The 18,996-nt window shown below is 43.3% G+C and overlaps 1 protein-coding gene across 9 annotated transcripts in view; it reads right to left on the minus strand.

Moving 5' to 3' along the window:
- Positions 1–18,996, minus strand: part of Cacna1e (calcium voltage-gated channel subunit alpha1 E) — a 468,612-nt gene that overhangs the window by 10,533 nt on the left and 439,083 nt on the right. For 6 of the 9 annotated variants that reach the window (XM_070034322.1, XM_070034321.1, XM_070034319.1 and 3 more), the window contains 7 exons: positions 14,722–14,849; positions 8,989–9,085; positions 6,930–7,035; positions 5,969–6,076; positions 5,094–5,194; positions 4,712–4,818; positions 1,621–1,732 (listed from right to left, as the gene is read on the minus strand). In XM_070034322.1, coding sequence (XP_069890423.1) covers positions 1,621–1,732; positions 4,712–4,818; positions 5,094–5,194; positions 5,969–6,076; positions 6,930–7,035; positions 8,989–9,085; positions 14,722–14,849 — 759 coding nt within the window. Of the gene's footprint in view, positions 1–1,620; positions 1,733–4,711; positions 4,819–5,093; positions 5,195–5,968; positions 6,077–6,929; positions 7,036–8,988; positions 9,086–11,645; positions 11,743–14,721; positions 14,850–18,996 lie in introns of all 9 variants that reach the window. The other 3 variants (XM_070034325.1, XM_070034320.1, XM_070034318.1) reach the window with 1 other exon arrangement.

An 18,996-nucleotide genomic window follows, 5' to 3' on the forward strand; every position in this document is an offset into this window, starting at 1 on the left:
TGACGGGCACATTAGAGGCAGTTACAGCGTCTGCAATACATGTGTTATATGGCACACAGTTCTGACCCAAACAGATGTGGTAACAACACTGCAGTCTACAAGTGCCAGAGACACACTCCATATGAACACGCACGGATTACAGCCACGCCTCAGGACCTGGAGCCGGGACCCCAAGGGATGGGCAGAAATACACAGTGTGTAGCACGGCTGACACCAGCACTGACAATGAAATGAACACATATCTGAAAAGTCCTGGTACTAGGGTTCAACTCAGAGGGGAACCCATAGAAATGAGGAGGCAATAAAGTCTTTCTGGAGGAAAGGAGAAAGGACACATTATTGAATACTTTTTCCTACAAGGCACACTTGAAAATGTTGAGAGGCCCTTTTAACAATGCAACTATCTGTACCAGTTTAGCTCCTCTGCCTTGCTCCTAAGTTCCACAGAGGACAAGGCAGGAAATTATTCCAAGAAGTCTTACACACTTCTCCAAGAACATCCTTTGGCAATCACTCCTGCACATGGGCATCTGTCCTGGCTGTCGCTCCAACACAACCATATATACTTCACCTCAGCAATCACAGGAGACAGAATCATCTGAGCTATTGAATCTGTTTTCCCCTGCTCTGGTGAGTATCCATCCCATCATACATACTCCTTGTAAGCAGGGTACACTCTGATTGGTTATTCACTTAGGGTAGCTGTAAGGTTACAGCTGTACTGAGAAGTGGTCAGAAGAGAAAGAAAGCTGCACCAAAAAACCACAGATGAATCATAAAGTGATGTGGTTGTTTATTTGTCAAAGGCTGGGTTTTGTCTTTTTCTCTACAGCCCAATTAAGCTTCAGAGGGAACTTAAGCTCATGTCTCCTGAACTAGGAATAATGGTAAATTTGATGTGGTTTTGTAATACAAAGTTAAAAGGTGATTTGTAAAGCCAAAGTCTAATTGGACCTCTTTTCTTCAGGCTGTAACTTGACTCATTAGGCCTCTAACTAAAGTTTTACTACCAATGCTAATGAAAAACTCATTTGGGGCTGAGGAAAATGACTTGAAGGACTTGTTTAAATGTATTTGGCCTTGGAAATTGGGACCAAAAATGGCCAATTTGCCTGAACACACACAGAGCAGAAGTGATACTCTTCTGCCCCTCTAGGCAGACAATTAATCATTGTTGTACATGTCTGCCAAAGGAGAAGAGCTTCACTGAGGGCTTATAGGGGTGTTGCTGTGTTCCTACAAGCAGTATTGGGACATGGTAGGGGCCACTCATAAGGATTTATCTTAAAGCTTCCTATCAAGGCAAGGTTTTAGTGAGTTTATATGTGGTTTTCATTCCTACATTTGGTGCTCAGGGACATACGCTAAGAGAGCTCAGCCTGAAGCAATGTAAGCTCCCTTCCAAAGGACGGACCTATGAAATTGTAAAACTAGAAGTGGGTGAATTCTTAGAGATGGAGCTATGAAAGGGCTGAAGGTGAAGAGTTCCTAGGGTAATTGGTTAGATGACAAGAAAAGGTTTTCCTGAGGAATTATGCCTATGAAGCAAAATTTGGAAGTGAGCGTGGGGGCCAGGAAAACATAGAAGTATTTTGGAGGTCATAGAACTCATTCATTCACCAGTGATTGTTGTTCCTGGAATTGTCCATCATCTGCTGGGTCCATACAAGCCAACTGGAATATTTCTTGGGGAGAGAGTGGACTCATTGAAGGGTATCCACTCCGGCCACTCCTGAAAAGCAATGTCAAATTCAGAGGTAATGAAATGTAGAGAAGCCATGGCTGTCACTAACAATTCCCATCCCAAGTAAGACCACAATGGTAACACTTTTCCTTCACCCTTGGTGGTTCTATGAGCCTAGTGACTTACATAGGTAGCAGATCCTAGAGAATATGGGAAACTAGTGTTTTCAGCCTGTATTTAGAATCATTCATCATTCTGCTGGTGACTAGCATATCTGTGACAAATGACATCATTTGTCACACTCAGCCATATGGAAGACCAGTGCTAGCTTGTAAACCTGTTTCTGTTGAGTTTCCCATTGTGGGAAAAACACCATAGTTTAAACAGTGAACAGCTGCTTCAATATTAAGCAGCCATAGCCTTTAAAAACAAATTTCCCCACTCTCAGTAATATGGTCTTCTTATGCCAACATCCCTAGCCAAATAACTCAATCCAATTCAATTCCATGATCATTTAATGAAGGACAACTTTGGGCTTTCCACTATCTATCAATTCATGAACTAGGAGGTGATTTCAGAAATTGTGTTGAAGAGTTGAAGACCTTTAGGTTGATGTCCATGTAGGAGGAAGTTTAAATGGTAATGAGGGAAGGACAAGCGGTCACCATTGAAGCTATGAAGAACTGTCACAGTAGGTTGATATTAAGCCTGTTTGGTATTCCTAGATAATTTGCAACCATCAGACCCTCTGGACTAGTTGGAAGAAAAAGGGAGCTGACTTTTCCTGAGAATTTGGTGCCTATTGCTACTTGCTGCTGCTAATATGGTAACAGCTACCATTGGGCTCATTGAGAATGCAGAGTGAAGCATCTACATTACAAGACAAGGCACAAAGGCCAACACTAGGTAGAGGCTCTATCAGAGATGGTGGACCGAGGTGGAGTGACCGCATCTCTCTCTGTATCAGTCTTCTCAGGACAGAGCCACTTTTCACAGTTGAGTCTACTACTGGTAAATACATCCAGTGGCAGATTGGAGGCATTAACAAGAATTGCCAGTTACCCAAAAATAATCTGTTGGTGCAATCATATTCAATTAGCATCATAGGGAATTTATGAATAGTCAAGAATCATCCAGTCTGTTTCTTGCTTTTAACAAGGGCTTTAATTAAGTTTGTGCAACTGTTACAAAATCACCTGATAGCTAAATGACCAATCTAAATGTGAGTCCTTCCTTCATATGCTCTCTCTTAAAACCATCTGGGAACAACTTGAGAGCTGCTACTGTAAGAAATGGGCCTGGTTTTGATCAACATAGAATACATAATTGAAAAATCAATAGTGGAAAAGACATTCTAGGTTTGACTATGCTCCCCAAATATTCATCTATTGGATAGTTAACCCCTAAACATGTTGAATGGTATTTCAAGGTAAAACAAAGGAAAGTAATTAAGATTCAATGGGGTTATGAAGGTGGGACCTCATAATGGCATCAGTGGCTTTGTAAGAAGAGGAAGAAAGACCTCAGGATACCGTCTCTCACAATGCAATGCCCTGTACTGCAACATGATACTGCCAAAAAGGCAAAATATAGACACCATGTTCTCAAATGCTCTGGCTTCCAGAATTGGGAGCCAAATACAATTCTATTTATACACTTTTCTGTCCTACATAAAACAGACTGATAGGATCATTAGAAACACTAAATAACCTCCCCGAGGTGAATATTTTGCACAAAACTCTTGTCTGGCTTTTGTTTTTTAGAATAAAGTCTAGAATCCAGCACATGGCCTCTCTCATGATCTGGTCCTGCCATTTGTCTTTTTGCTCCCAGAATTGCACACACAGGCCTTTTTCAGTTGACTGGATATATGGGGTTTCTTCCTTCTGCTCAAGACTTTAACACAGGCTGTTTCCAGAGTACAATGTCTGTGCGAACAATGCAAGACTCTAGCAACACAGATGGTACTAAGGAACCAGCTCGCGGTTCCTCCAATGTCTTTATTTCAGGAACATCACCAATATCCACCCAAAGACTCAGACTCAGAAACATGGGTCATCTTCATTTCCCTCTTCCTTCACGCAAGAAATCAATCAACAAATTCGACCCATTTTTATGTTGTTAGTCCAAGCCCATTATTGATACTTTACACAATTATAGTGAGCTACTAAACGTTGTTGCCTCTAGAGTTGCTCCCCCCAAATCCTCATTCATCTATGACTTTTGAAAAACACAAATTTGATTAGGACACTGTGAAGTATAAAATCCCACTTAATATTAAATCTAACTTCTTTATCTTGCTTACAATGTCCTCTAAGTCCTGACCCCTACATAATAGCTCTTTGAACCCAGCAGCTGCTGGGTCAGGAAACAATGTTTCATCAGGAAACAATGACAAAATTGGGGCTTGTAACTCACAAGAACTGAAAGTTTCTTTAGATTTTTTTCCATCATTTTTTCCAACTGAAAAGTCCTTTTTGATCATTAATGATAACAAGGTACAGACTTAAAAGTCTAAACATGACTCCCTTGAATTTTAGTTTTGCTTCCTACTACTATGTATCTTTTGGAAACTTATTAACCTTTCTTAGTCTTCATTTGTAATGATACTAATATATACCCTTTAGATATACTCAGCTACTTCTCTTCCCCTGCAATCATGGTACTTAGTTTCTAAGTTCTAGCAGGGTACTAGATCCATTGAGAACTGGTAATAATCATCCTCAAATACTTGATTATGAGAGACCTTCAGCTAGTATAAAATATGTGTTCAAAACTCCCTTCTCCTGCCATATTTTCACTGTGATTACTGTCTCTGAAGCTGGTTGTAGCATCAAACATGCTTACATTTTTCTCTTGCCCTTCCTGATTAGTCATTTTGAGATACTTAACCTCAGAGTGGGGGGAAACTTGCTCAGAAAATGATTTCTTGGATACTTCTTAAGCAATCAGTTTCCAATCAGGCATGCAAGTGACATGGTTGCAGAATACAAGCAGAAGAGCCATGAACCTTTTGGTTCTACTCACAAGCCTGAAACAGGGTCCTGCTGCAGGTAAGGCAGAGATTTAGCATTAGCAATGATCTCCTGCGGCAGCGATGAGGGCTCCATGCGCTGGAACATGGGTGCATTTTTCTGTGCAGAACAAAAGATTTCCCAATGACTTTGTAGGGCCTGATATGAGCGAAATATAATTTTATAAGAGCAACACAGAAACATGACTGACTTCTTGAGGACTGTAACCTTTGACTCATCGAGTTTCTAATCCCATTTCGTTAGGAAGATATTGCACTCGAGACCTCTTATGACCCTCACAGACAATTAAGCCCGGCACATGTATAACCTGTCCCCTTGGTAGGCCACATGACATGGTCTGCCCACCCACTCAACATACTGTCATTGACCTTCACCTGTTCTTCCAGTTGCTGCCTCTGCTTCTTCACCTTACTCTGCTTATAGTAGTCCATGATCATCATTGCTGCATAGATTTTGCCCACAGTCAGGTCAGAGGCTGAAAACAAATGTGGCATGTTGGAAGAGAAATGGGGAAACCTCACGAGCTTTTGTTATCCACTTTCTGAAATAGTTTCCACTCTCACTCACTCATTTGTCTAAATTACTGAGGCTCTGAGGATACAAGTAAGCCCCCAAATCTGTCCTCACGAAGTAGACATACTCACCCAGTGATTGTGGCAAGAGTACACATGATAACCAACACCAGGAATAAGCATTCCTTCCCACCATTCTAGATATCAGTATGTAGTGATCTCTTTTTCCCCATGCATGAATAAGATTGTATGGCTGGAGAGAGCTCTGCATCCAAGACGTTTTATGACAACCACAATAACCTTTCTTAAGAAATCACTTAAAAAAAAAGTTTTTAATAGCCGGGCGCCGGTAGCTCACACCTGTAATCCTAGCTACTCAGGAGGCTGAGATCTGAGGGTCAGGGTTCAAAGCCAGCCCGGGCAGGAAAGTCCGTGAGACTCTTATCTCCAACAAACCACTAGAAAACCAGAAGTGGCACTGTGGCTCAAGCAGTAGAGTGCTCGCCTTGAGCTGAAGAGCTGAGTGACAGTGCCCTAGCCCAGAGTTCAAGCCCCACAACCGACAAAAAAAAAAAAAAGTTTTCAATAATGATAAAAAGCATTTAAGAAATAGGATTTCAGTTTCCTAAAACTAAAGAGAAAGCAGCCTTCCCTTATCTCCTTGATCACTCTGGGTTCTCCAAAATATGTAGTGTTGGCATGCTAGGCCACACTGACAAGGAGAAGACCTCTCACACCTTTGGGCATGGGCACCAGCAGATCCAACATCTTCTGGGACAGGTGAGGCCAGATAGCCAGGGTCTCCTTTTGGAGCTCTGAGTCTAGCTGCTGCCTGTCTGCGCCACCTAGAATAAGATGAACTATTATTAAACAAATCAGAACAGACCCAGAAATAACAAAGACTTAGGGAATCGGAGGGGGCAGGAGCTGAATCAGCATAGCACCTCACATTCCAAAGGAAATCTTGGCATTTACTGACAGTGAATCTTGCAATACCAGTTCTTTCTGCTGAGGAAGCAGAACACACTTCGGCTCCCATTTTTAGTGATTCAGACATAGGAGATCTGGGGCCCTGAGACAAAGATCCACTTCCTCATTGATTCTAACAATCCCCCAGGAACTCAATACATCAGAAGGAAAAGTGAAAATAGTCATGAGTACGCCTTTTTAGACACTCATCAGTCCTACCAGTGATTCAGCTCCACAGTATGAGTGCTCTGCCTTCCAAAAGGACTTGGCTCAGGCAGGAAACAGCAGGCTCAAGACCTGTCTGGTGGCAGTAGACACTTTCTTTCCTAGACCATGGAGTTAGCAATCAAGATGAGCAAAGTGTTGCCACATCCTGTATGATGGCACCTGCTACAGAAGTCTTCCAAGACTTCCATATGGGGACAAAAGAGACATACAATTTATGTGTCAATAAATATTCCCAGAATGCCTATCACATGCCAGACACTGAAGTTCAGGAGTGAGCTTAAAGGAGCCTCAGAGAAGATCAAAGTATTTGTTTTACCAGAGTACTGGAGAAGCATTAGCTATAGAGTCTCAGAAATGAAACCGGGACTGTTGATATTTGACTGTCTGGTAACTGCATTGTTGTATCCTTGGTTAGCTGAATTGTGCTTCAAATAGCTTTTGTATCACTCTTCACAGATTATTCCAGAATCCCTCCCTCCTTTCTTCCCTTCCTAAGCTGACCTTTGGCAATCTTAATGTCCAAAGCTGTCCGGATCAGGGCCATAAGGGTAGATGTAAAATGGACGGTCATGTCCTCAGCCACAGGCATATTCATCAGGACCAACCTCTGTGTGAAATAGAAAACAGAAACAGCAAGCACAAACCAAATATTGAAAGACACCTTGGCGAGAAAGGAAGAAAAGTGCAGAGGTCAAATGCACAGACAAAAAAGAAGGGCAAGGATTCCCCAGCCATTCACCCAGTCCTACTCTCCCTACTTCTCACTGAAGGTTCATTTTGCCGTCCCCCCTCCCCCTCCCGGAAATGCCAAATTCCAAGGGAATCATTCTGTAGAACTCCCTCGTGGGGAGGCCCAAGAATGCCTTCCATAGGGACAGGAAGTAGTCTCTAAGTGAAGTGGCTGAAGGAAAGGAGTCAGCTCTGGGAGGTGGCTCCATTCCATGCCCATATTTTCACTTGTCCTATGAACCCCAAAACTCAATGGGGAGATAGTGGAGGGGAGATTTTGCTTTGCTTATCTGATTTGAAAAATGCATCCTGGTGCCCCCCTTTTTGAGTCTTTAGATGAAATTTTGCCAGCACATGATTGAACATGCATACGTCCAACTTATCCAAAGGATGAGATGGAACAGGATGGATAGGGGAGGAGTGCAAACAGGCGCTAGGAGAAAGAAGACACAGAGAGCAGGAAGAGAGAATGAGAGAAGGGGGCACAGGCAGGAGCAGAGTGGGCAGGCCCTGTTTCCCTCACCCAGAGGAAAGGATCCAACGGAAATGGCCAAATCCACTTTCCAGAGAGTATCTTGATTGGTTTGGGAATTCTTAAACTTTCCTTCCCCTACCAAGCATCATCCCAGCATTCCAAACAATTCAGGACTATCCTCAACCACATGATCTCTTTGGATGTAGCCATCATAAGCAAAAAGAATATCAAGCCCCTAGTCTGTGCACCAAGAGCCATATACTAGGGTGGATGAGGGCCTCTAATGGCCACATTCCAGTGAGAAGCTCTCTGGAGTATTTGGAGGTAGGACTAAGAATGAACTGTTCTTCACATGACAGGGTCTCTAATACTCAATTGGAACACCTTGCCCGAAGTGAGTCCACAGGCATGGTGCCTTAGAGTATAACAGTCTTTTCTTGTTTATATCAGAGTTCCACCTTTCCCACTTGTGAACCTCCAGAGAAGTGGCATTATTACTAGGGTGTGTAGCTAGATGAATGAAAGAGCCTCAGAGTTCTGGACCAGTCTAAATTAGTAGTAACTATTACTAATGAGTAAAGAAAAACCCAAAATCCAAAGCTATAAGCAACCTGTGTGAGCCGTGGGAATCCACCCACAACTTGGCCATGCTAATAAGCCAGAGCTAATGCACAATGGCCCTTCGGCCGTCATTGTCCTTTCCTGTGACTGTCTCCAAGAGAACTGGATAGCTGGGCCAACAGGCCTAAGAGAGTTGTATTTCTCAGTCTGTCAGGGGGATGGAAGATAAGGTCCTCTTTTGTTCTAATACCTAGAATGGACCTATGACATTGTCCCCCTCCATCAGTGGGGGAAGGAATTTGTTCAGAGATTTCCTCTCTTAAAAATTTCTTCTGAAACCATGCTTAGAGGAAGTTTTGCATTCCTTCCCTAATGTATCCGAGTGAAGATGGTCCTTTTGAAAATAAGTTCTGATGTGTGTTTTGTTGGAAACTTCCTTCTTGCCCATCGAATCCATTCCCCTGGCCTCCACTCTGCCTCCTTTAAAAGGAGACACAGCACTTCACATTGCCTGTCTAGTAACCCACTCACAAGAAGCCACACGCTTGTAAGAACATAGAATCACACATAGAAAGCTCCACAGTGAACAGGACTGGAAACCATTCTTGTATCCTTTCATGACTTCATCCTTCCGGGGAGGGACCTTCCTGACCCTTCCGTCTCCTCAGTTTTCTTTGCCTTCCTTCCCTCCTCCAACCTCCCCAGCCCCAGCTTCCTCCCATGGTCTGACCTCCCCACAACGGGATCCCATTTCCTGTTGGTCTCTAGCCCAGAACAAAGGAAGGGGTGGTCTACCTTATATGCCACTTTGGAGGGACATCTCTTGCCGAGGCCTAGCGGTGGTGACATGAGAGTCAGCATTTCATACATCTCAGTGTAATGGATGCGGCCACTGCTCATGGGGGGAGTGGGAAGTCAGGGTGGGGGTGGGTGGGCAGGGTAGGGCAGGAAGGGGTGGCAGGGACAGGAGGAGGAAGTCAGGGCAAGGATGCAGACAGGTAGGAGAGAACAGGCATTCCCAGAGAGCCAAAACGAAACAAAATAATACAGAAAACAGGAGAAGAGAAACAAAATGGACAAACAGGAAAAGAATAGGAAACCTGTTAATCAAGGCAAATCGTACATGTGACTCCATCCTGGTGCGGATTTATATCACACCCCACACAGACCCGGGAACAATGCTGGTAACAAGGGTCCCTCTGACACTGTCAGAGGATGCCGACAAGGACTCATTCTCTCTAACCCAGTAGGCACTGTCTTGACTCACTTTCCTGCTCACCACAGCCTCCACCCCCACAGGAGAACAAGGGTATCTTCAATTCCCAGGGCTGTGTGTGAGCGGTATAAACCAGATAGACGGTGCTCCAACCATGGGGAGGAATTTCTAGCCCCAGCTGGGGCACAGGCCTGAAAGTCGGGCCTCCCCCTTCCCCAGAACCCACACGTGGAACATCGTGTATCGCCCCTCTGTGGTGTGTGTGCGCGCGCGCACGGCATGAGCGGCGGCTTGCGTTGAAAGTGGTAGGCTGAGTTTGCTTGTTAAAGAGTTGGCCCTGTTGCTTCCACCTGGCTCTGTGGACAAGAGTGCTCTCAATTCCCCAGCATGCACCAGGTCGATGACATGCTGGGGACAGAAGAAACAAAACCAGGAGGAGGAAGGGCATCTTGCATGCCATGCTACCCTCCCCAGCTCTCCCACATGCGGCTGCAGGTTTCACCAGGGTGGAGTTTAAAGAGTCTCAGCAGAGGCAGCTGTTCAGCCTCTGAGTACTGAATCACTGGGTTAGCATCCCAAGCCATCTCCATCCATCGCCCAGACATTCTTCCTGAGCCTATGTTTTCTTCCAGATGCCTTGCAGTGCTGCCCGAGGGAGCTCATGCTGCCCTCCAGTAGCCCCTTGTCTAGCAGTGTTGACCTCAGATAAGGCATGGTAGCATCATTGAGATTTAGCGTTCCCAAGGTTGGAAAGTGCTATGTGCTTCTGAACAATGTTTCTTGGTCTAACTTGCAAAGTGACTCAACCATTATGACAAGGCCTCACAATGAAATATGTCAGGGCTCTGATGCAAGAAATGTATTCAGTGGCCCTTCATTATCTACAGAGGCCATGCAGATGCTGTGCTTGAAAAATTTCCAACATACTAGGTGCTTGTGGTTCACACCTGTATCCTAGCTACTCAGGAGACTGAGATCTGAGGAGCACAGTTCAAAGCCAGTCATGGCAGGAAAGTCCACGAGCCTCGTATCTCCAATTAATCACAGAAAAAAGACAGCAGTGGTGTTATAGCTCAAGTAGAGTGCTAGCCTTGAGCAAAAGCAGCTTAGGGACAGCACCCGAGCCCAGAGTTCAAGGCCCAGGAGTGGCAAAAAAAAAAAAAAAAAAGAAAAATTCCAACTTGTTAATATCTAAAACTTTTACCTACTCTTAGCTGTAGCCCTGAATCCTTATCATTTCTTATCTCTTCTATAGTATAAATTGTATTTAAGTAGAACTGGGGATTATTATAACTCAGGGCCTAATGCTTGCTAGATAAACACTTTATTACTACCATATCCCTAGTCCTTTTTGCTTTCAGTTTTCCAGATAATATCCCAGACCTTTGTTTTGGCTGACCTCATACTATCATCCTCCTTCTCCCACCACCTGAGTATCTGCATGTACACCACCACACCCAGGCCTCTGCCCTACAATGTTGTCACTCCTGGCCATACCACCAGGAACTGGGAGGGAGGACAGAGTTAGGGATGACTTGAGTCACACTTGGATTCATTGTACAGGAGATGAAATAGTTAAAACAGAGGCTTCTCTGTCTATACTGAAGGGAAATAAGATTTCCCTGGATTAAAAAGATGTCTGCATTCAGCAGGGTGCCGGTGGCCCATATCTGTAATCCTACCTACTCAGAAGGCTGAGATCTGAGTATCGCCGTTCAAAGCCAGCCTGGGCAGGAAAGTCCATAAGACTTACCTCCAATTAACCACCAGGAAACTAGAAGTGGCACTATGGCTCAAAGTGGTGGATCCGTAGTCTTGAGGGGAAAGTTCAGGGACAGTGCCCAGGTCCTTGAATTCAAGCCCAATAAATGACAAAAAAAATGATATCTGCATTCTCTGAAGGAAGGAGAACTCCTACTTCAGGCTAAATATACAGACTAAGGTGGACTAGAGTATGTATGTGTATACACACACAAGTACATGCAGGAGAAGAAAAGAGAGAGAGATTTGATGGCTTTCCTATGAACTCTCAACACTTTCCTGCCTTCCCCACACCATGTGCCCTTCTTCCTACGTCACAGCTGCTGGTTCTGGGAGGGTTTGGACCTCTTTAAACTCAAAGGAAAGCAACATGAAGGTTCTCTCATGTGGCGCAGTGGTGGTGGAGCAGAGGGCGGAGAGGAGGGTTAGATGCTGCATCCCACTGCAGGTTGTAGCTGGGGACTGGGAGGCAAACCTTGCAAGCCACCCTGTAGGGGCAGTTTTCTCCCAGGCCCAGAGGCGGCGAGATCACCCGCACTAATTTGTACATATCCTTATACGGGATCCTGCCGCTGTAAAGGAAGCACAGGTGGGTTAATAGGATACTCAGAGAAGGGTGGGGAAGAAATGATGGTATCACCCTGAAGGGACTGGCTGGAAAAGATGAGAGCAGCTTCTTTCCTTGGCCCTAGTGAAGCCAGATCAGAGAATAAAAGAACAGCGAGCACCAAGAGAACCATCATCCTGCCAAATGGTACTGTCTCAATTTTCTCAGCAAATTCAACCATGCCCAAAGGAACTGCCTGATGCCCAAGAGCCCCCAAAGATACCGATTTGACCCCAGGCTGCCATAGCCTTGACTCTAGCTTGGCTTCCAAGAACAAAAACTGCCAGGATGCCTCTGACTGCTGTCTAGAGCAGATGCTGGGCTGCTACGGCGTGGCCCACATGACTGTTTGCTGTTCACAAACACTGATTACAATCAGTTCCTCAGACTTGCCTAACACGGGCAGTGGGAAGTCAGCATCTTTCTGCAGACTTCGAGAGACAAATTTCCCATTAGGCTAATTAGCACAGAGTACAGTTGGCATGAGAGAATATTTGCAAAGGGTTGTAATTCTCCCTGTGGCACATTTTCCCCAAGTTCAGCTTGGGTAAGGTCTGATGTCGTTGGTGGGAGCCTGCTTGGAACCATGTCCAGAAAAACAATTCTAACTCCATTTCTGTCACTCATGATCCAGGCTGTCACCAGCCAGAATTCCAGGAACAATGTTGACCCATCGCAACTACTTTCTGAGGAGCCTGTTAGGGCACTGTGGCTTCCTGAAGACAGAATCCACACAAATAATTTTCAGTAGCTAGAGCATCTTCCCGGTGAGAGGCCAGAATAATGGCGTCATGGCTGGATATCTGTAATTCTAGATACATTCTAGAATTGGGCAGGGTTTCCACTATAAATTATAAATATAGCATCTCCACCTGAGCATCATTGCCAGCAGCCATATCAAAAAGCTAGTGCTTTGTCCCAACTTCAATCTAACATCTTCTTGATATGGGTCCTGATTCTTTGTTTAAAACTAGATAGCAGTTTGTTGGCACCTTCAAGTCTCTCATGTCTTGAGGGGAGGTGATTTGCCATGTGTCCATTTATTTTGCTTCTCAGTGACATTGAGGAAGTAGGTAGATTGCTAGGATGTCTTTTGCTGCCTATATCCATCCACCATTTGAAGATACTGGCTCTGTGTACTTTTGTTAGTTCTCTACCACTTCTCTTTTTTTTTTAATTGAGAAAACCAATTTTAACCAGAAATGAGTTATGTTGTGCCTTTCAAAGTGACAGAAGAAGTTCTCCTTTGTTGTTTTGCTCATGTTAAGTGTCTAAAGGAGTCACATGATGAGTTCTCATAGAACTGTCGGCACCCACAGCTGGAATAAGGGAGGAAGACTATGTTAATGCACGTTGACATCTGGATCCTAAGGTAGCATGACACCTCAGGAAGCCAGTTTCTGATAGTCAAAGATAGGCTAGATGAACAACAAACTCCTTTGGTAGCAGATTTTTTTTTTCTTTTCTCAGGTAAGTAGTTAGGCAGTTCCATTGTCATCCATGCTCTACAGGTACCAATTTTCCATACTTGCAAGTTGTAGTCTCACAGGGTTCTTGTCAATCATCATAAGAGTAACATGCATGGTGTAGTATCGTCCTCACAAAGCACTATTCAAGGCAACTGGTACCATTTTGCTTCTTGACAGATGAGGAAACTCAAAGAACTGATTTATCCAAGGCCACACAATTGATAAGCCAGTCAATCCTGGTTGTGCTCTCTTCCCATACTGCCCATCCCTTTCTAAGAGGTATCTACTGGGAAGTGAATCCAGGAAGGAAAAGCTGGTTCTCAGTAATTATAATGGGAGTGGACTTAGAACAACCTGTAATATTAAGTCATAAATAATCACAGAGGAGAAGAGGAACTTTTATTTACCTATTCAGCCTCAAAAACAAGTAACGCAAGTTCAATAGATTGATTTGGGAAGAGGCTCAAATTATAAAGGGGCTCTAGGTGGAAGCAACAAGGTCCACTCCTGTGGAGGATGACAGACATTTCCTGTAGTATTTTCGGAGGGGGGCCCAGAATGGAATAGAATGGTGAGTGAAGACCCAGAAGCTAAGATGTCCTGGGTCAGAAAAGTTGTGATTCAGAGTTCTTTCCCTGTCCTCAGCTATGAGAGCTAAAAGGCTACTTTTTGTGCTTTGAAACAGAAGTCAGCAAACTTTTTTAACAATATTTTGTTAGTAAACAGTTTTCAATTTGAGGACCATGTCATCTCTGTCATATTATTTAATTCTTCTGTAAAGTATGAAAGCAACCATGCAATATACAAATGACGATAGCTTTATTCCAATAAAACTTGCTTTGCAAAAACAGACTCTGTGGGCTGAATTTAGCTCATGGGTAGTAGTTTGCTAACCCCTGCTCTAAAGCTTGGGAAAACAAATGCCAGTGCAGAACTACTGGACGGTGAAAAAGGTAATAAAGATGTCATTCCCACCAGTTCTCATCATCCAATCCCTAAGTGTTTAATGAACAATTGGAAGAGTAATTTACTTGGATTTTAAAATTTCTAAGTTATTTCCAATTGAAGGGAATGAGGGAAACCAAAAAGTATTATCACTGGCCATGCTTACCAGATTTCCCATTGGCCCAGAAAACTCTTATGAAAACACCTGGTGACTCAAAGAAGACCACTAATATTGGCAGTCAAAGAGGAAAGAGATTATTGGAAATTTCTGTGGGAGTGAACCCAAATAATCTGAGGTGAGTGCTATGTGAGACTGACCCAAAAATGGGTAATGCATGTCACAGAAGGAAAGAGAGGGTAAAGGAGGCCAAAGAAAATAAGTGTTTGATGATTGGCTCAAAACAGGAGCCACAACCAAGAGGTGCCTCCTTCCCTTCTGTAACAGGCAAGCATTTGGGTGGCTCCAATTTCAATCTCTTCCCTGAGAACTCCAGGCCCTTGATCTCTGGGTGACTGAGAGACCTACGCACCATGCTGCTCTATCATATTCTGCCCAAACTCGGACAAATTCATCCAAGTGATGAGGCCCCAGGATGGAGGAATCTCGAGTCAGATACTCAAAGTTGTCCATGATGACTGCCACAAACAGGTTGAGCATCTGGAAAGCAAAGGAGAGTAAAGAAGTTAGGGACAACTTAACACAAGCTCTGGAAGTAAACGAATGGGCTGAAAGGCCAATAAGAAACTTCAGAAGTTTGAAATAATGAAATTCCTTGCTAAAGCAATGTCATCATTCCTCCCGTACATTTCACTACATGAGCATTATGAACTATCATTTTTCTATGCCACTTCCTATTTCTTTTATTATCTGTATGATTTACTTAATTGTGCTTGAGGCAGTAGAGAAAGCAGCAGCAACTCCAATATCCTCAAAGGACTGAGAAAGTCAAAGCCAGATTCCAAGCCTAGTTTTCTAGCCTGCCTCCTTTGCTCTTAGTGCACACAAGGGGCCCAAAAGAGAACTGGTGAGAAGTCTCACAGCCAAGGCCATGTCTTACTGTGTGAGAGCTGGAAGTTGTTCATAGGTTTGAAGTGGCTTCTAGAACCCAGTCTTCCCATGTGTGTTATTTGTGCTATGCCCAAACATAGCAATGTATGATCCAAACACAGGGATTCAATGCTAGGGATATGAGGTAAGATAATGTTTCTCCAGAAATCCATTCCCATGCCGAGAAGGTAGGACAGAAAGGAATCTAAAGGCAATTTCCCTGGGCCAACAAAAAGGTGGAGAAGATGGTTGATTCTTGAACTGAGTCTTGTTTGGTACAGCAGGTCCAAAACCCACAAGGACACAGAAAAGAGTATCTCGGGCAGAGGAGAAAGCATGAATGAGAGAAAATATGAAGGTATATAGGCACAAAGACCTTCTAGGGATCTTTAACAAAGATCAGAGCAGCTGAGGCTAAGTGCAGGATCACAGAAACATCTTATCTACCACACTGAAGAGTCTAGGTCAACATCAGCAAGATGACCAAATAGCATACCCTATGGGCTTTGTGGGACGAACTGTCTCTATAACTCTTGCAAGTATTCAGCTGTTCTGTTGTAGCACCAAAACATTGACAGTATACAAATGAGTGTGGCTGTATTCCAAGAAAGCTTTGTTTATAGACACTGAAATTTGAATTTCATATAATTTCCAAATGTCATGAAATATTATTCATGCTTTGTTTTTGCCCCCCTCAACAATTGAAGAATAAAAAACCATTGTTCGCTCACAGGCCATACAAAAACAGATGGCAAGTCAGATTTGGCCCATGGACTATAGTGTTCTGATCTCCAGTCTAGAATATTCTATAAGGCAATTGGAATTAAAAGCGTTTAAACAGAAGAGAGACCAAAGGATATTGGTATCCAGGAGTAACCTTTGGTAACTGTAGAGGGTAGCAGGGACTATAGATGAGAGCATTATGATCTTCCTGAACCAAGTAAGAGGTCAGGAAGATAGCAAAGACAGCATTAGAGAGTTCATGAAATTGGAAACAATGGGTCTTCATGACCAGAGTCCACAACTCTGTTATTGTGTGTCTTTTAGGCCCAACACCCACTGATTGTATCTCAAGTACAGTTCCTTGACTAGTGCCACTGAGTGTGAGCCAATAGGACACCAGCTTGTGCCCCAAGACCTCAGCTATTAATTGGATCACACTTCCTTGGGCCACAGTGATTGGTGATTCAACCAAAGCCCATAAAACGGCACTGAGAAAATATAAAAAAGACTTGTTGTTCCTTGTTGTTTTTGAATATGTGAGGATGTAAGTAAGGTCTGAAGCTGCTGCTACGAGCCCTCTGGGAGCTGTAGGGCTGGGTATTTGACAAACAAGCTCACATGGAAAAAAAGAGGAAAATGAGGTCTATAAACAGAGCAAGAAAACTGGTTCCGGTGATAGTACCCAAGCCCCATATTGAGCTTTGCTTAAGCTTGCCTTGCCCCAGCATGACTCATGGACATAAGCATATAAAGTTCCATTAATCTTTGGAAGGATCTAACTGTTATTCAAAGAATCCTGCCTGATGGGGAGACCACCTGGTTGTAGGCCTAAGAAAACAGGAGCCTCTCACTTAAGGGCTCTCAGATTCAGTGCATGGTGCATGGCCATGCTACCATGCAGGGAAGGTTTACAGAAAAAGGAGGAGAGGACTGTGGTCTTAGCAACACAGATGATGGTTATAATCCAATAGCTGGTCCTTTTTTCCTCTCCCCCCTACTGCCTAAAATTCAATTGGATATCCGGAGGTCTTGTGTTCTCTTAGCATGAGGGTGGTGAGGGTCATTCCCTAGAGGTGACACAAGAATGAATCAGAGCCAAGCAACCATAAAAAGCCCAACTCCCCCCTCTGGGCTTCATTGGTGTGGGAGGGAAACACCAACCATTCAGGTAAAGGGGCTGTGGTTTGATAGTCCTAACACCAGGCTTTTTTGTTGTTCCACCACTGAGATTGGAGCCACATGGATTTCTGCCTGGATGATGAAGGGATTTCCATGGATCTACTCATTTCTGTTACACTCCTTTCAGAGTATTGGTTACCAGTGCTAACAAAAACTTATAGCATTGTATTGACTCACATTATAATCCTTAACAGAGAGCTGCGTGCTTGTTCTAACTATCTGTGAGACAGGCTTAATTGCCATCAGCTCTTCTAGGAAAAAGGCACTGCAGATTCCCATGTGTTCTAAAGCTTCCAGCACTGAGCCTGGCCCATCATCTCTGTTTTGTGGTTGGTTTGAGCTGAGAAGCTGTGGACTTGTCCAAGGCCACTAAGTCAGTCCCAGGTAAAGCTGAGATTTGAAAGCATATTGTCTCCTACTGAATAGAGCCTCATTAAAAATAATGTTCATGTGAATTATGCAGTACCGTCCATCTCAAAATTTCAAAAGTACTTTCATAGTCCTTAATTAATTTTCCAGTTATATTTCTGGTTTCTTTTAAGTATTTATTATTAAACACTTAAACTCTGTAAGATAAAAAAGAGACATTCAACGTGTGCTTCTATCTTTTCTAGTTCATCACTGCCTGTGAACTGGTTTTTCTTTGATGATAGGTTACCAAGTCACTGAAAGTACACTAAACTGTACTGAAGATGTGAATGATAAACTAAAACCTCCAATTACTATCACTCTATTTTCTTTCAGTTTCATTTTATGTTATGCTTTATATTCACGAATATGATTCTGTTTTGGCCTCTTTTTATTGCAATGAAATGTATGACACTGTTAGCTTAACACATGTGTGTCAGTTCACTTTGCATAAAAATCCTCCTGTCAAATGATATTTTCTTCCCATTTAAAAGCAGCTAACACTGGGGATGTCTCTTGGCCAAAGGTAACATGGCAATGAAGCCAAGACTGCAAAAGCTTTTACCTGAGTCTCCAGTTAGTTCACTGCCCTGCAACATTTATCTATCTACCACTTTAGCAAGTCCGCCCCTACACTGGAGAACTGAACTGTGGGAAATTTCTGTCCCCTTGAAATTTTAAAGAGGTAGAAATGCCTGGACATGACATTTCACTCATTGATGCCTAGCCATTTTTCAGCAGCAACAGTGTTTTTAGATTTTTTATATAAACAGCAGTATTTTCAGTGACATTTGAGCTGAGGATTACCAGAATAATCAGAAATAGCACCATTTTTATTGATCTGGTAGCACATGATCCATTTACTTTATTACTGCCAATCTGACATTTGGGGTGAAAAGTTCTTAAAGTTGGTGGGTGTGTTTATTGGTGTTTTCTCCAAAAGAAAGAATAAAGAAGGTACCCTGGGTCTCTCACCACATGACTGTGCTCTATATATTATTACTTGAAACATGCTTTCACACCATCAAACTGGCCAGTTGTTATCAGGAAAGAACCATGGCTACTATCTTGTATATTATCACTGCTCTTCTTATATTAACACTATTACATATTTTCTTCTCAAGCAGTTATAAAATATTCTAAAGAGAGTTAAAATGTCCTCAGCCCTGGTTAAAGAAAAGACACTGCAGAAAAGAAAAGATTGACCCATTAACCATAGAGTGTACCTAAAGCTCAAAGCTCTATACACTAGACTCCACTCAGACTCCTCATCCCTGCTCCCAACTTCCCTGGAAGCACCAGAGACTTCTCAGCCAGTGAAAGTCACTTGTCCAGGATGCCGAGGAGCACTATGGCCCCCAAGTATTCTTTAGAGGAGGGATTAATTCTTCACAGGGACTTGAGTGTGTATGTGTGTCACACACGAAAGAAATCCCCTCCTGTCTCT

Source organism: Dipodomys merriami, unplaced genomic scaffold (assembly GCF_024711535.1).
Source record: "Dipodomys merriami isolate MVZ:Mamm:240054 unplaced genomic scaffold, mDipMer1.0.p SCAF_24, whole genome shotgun sequence".
In the NCBI taxonomy this organism is placed as follows: domain Eukaryota; kingdom Metazoa; phylum Chordata; class Mammalia; order Rodentia; family Heteromyidae; genus Dipodomys; species Dipodomys merriami.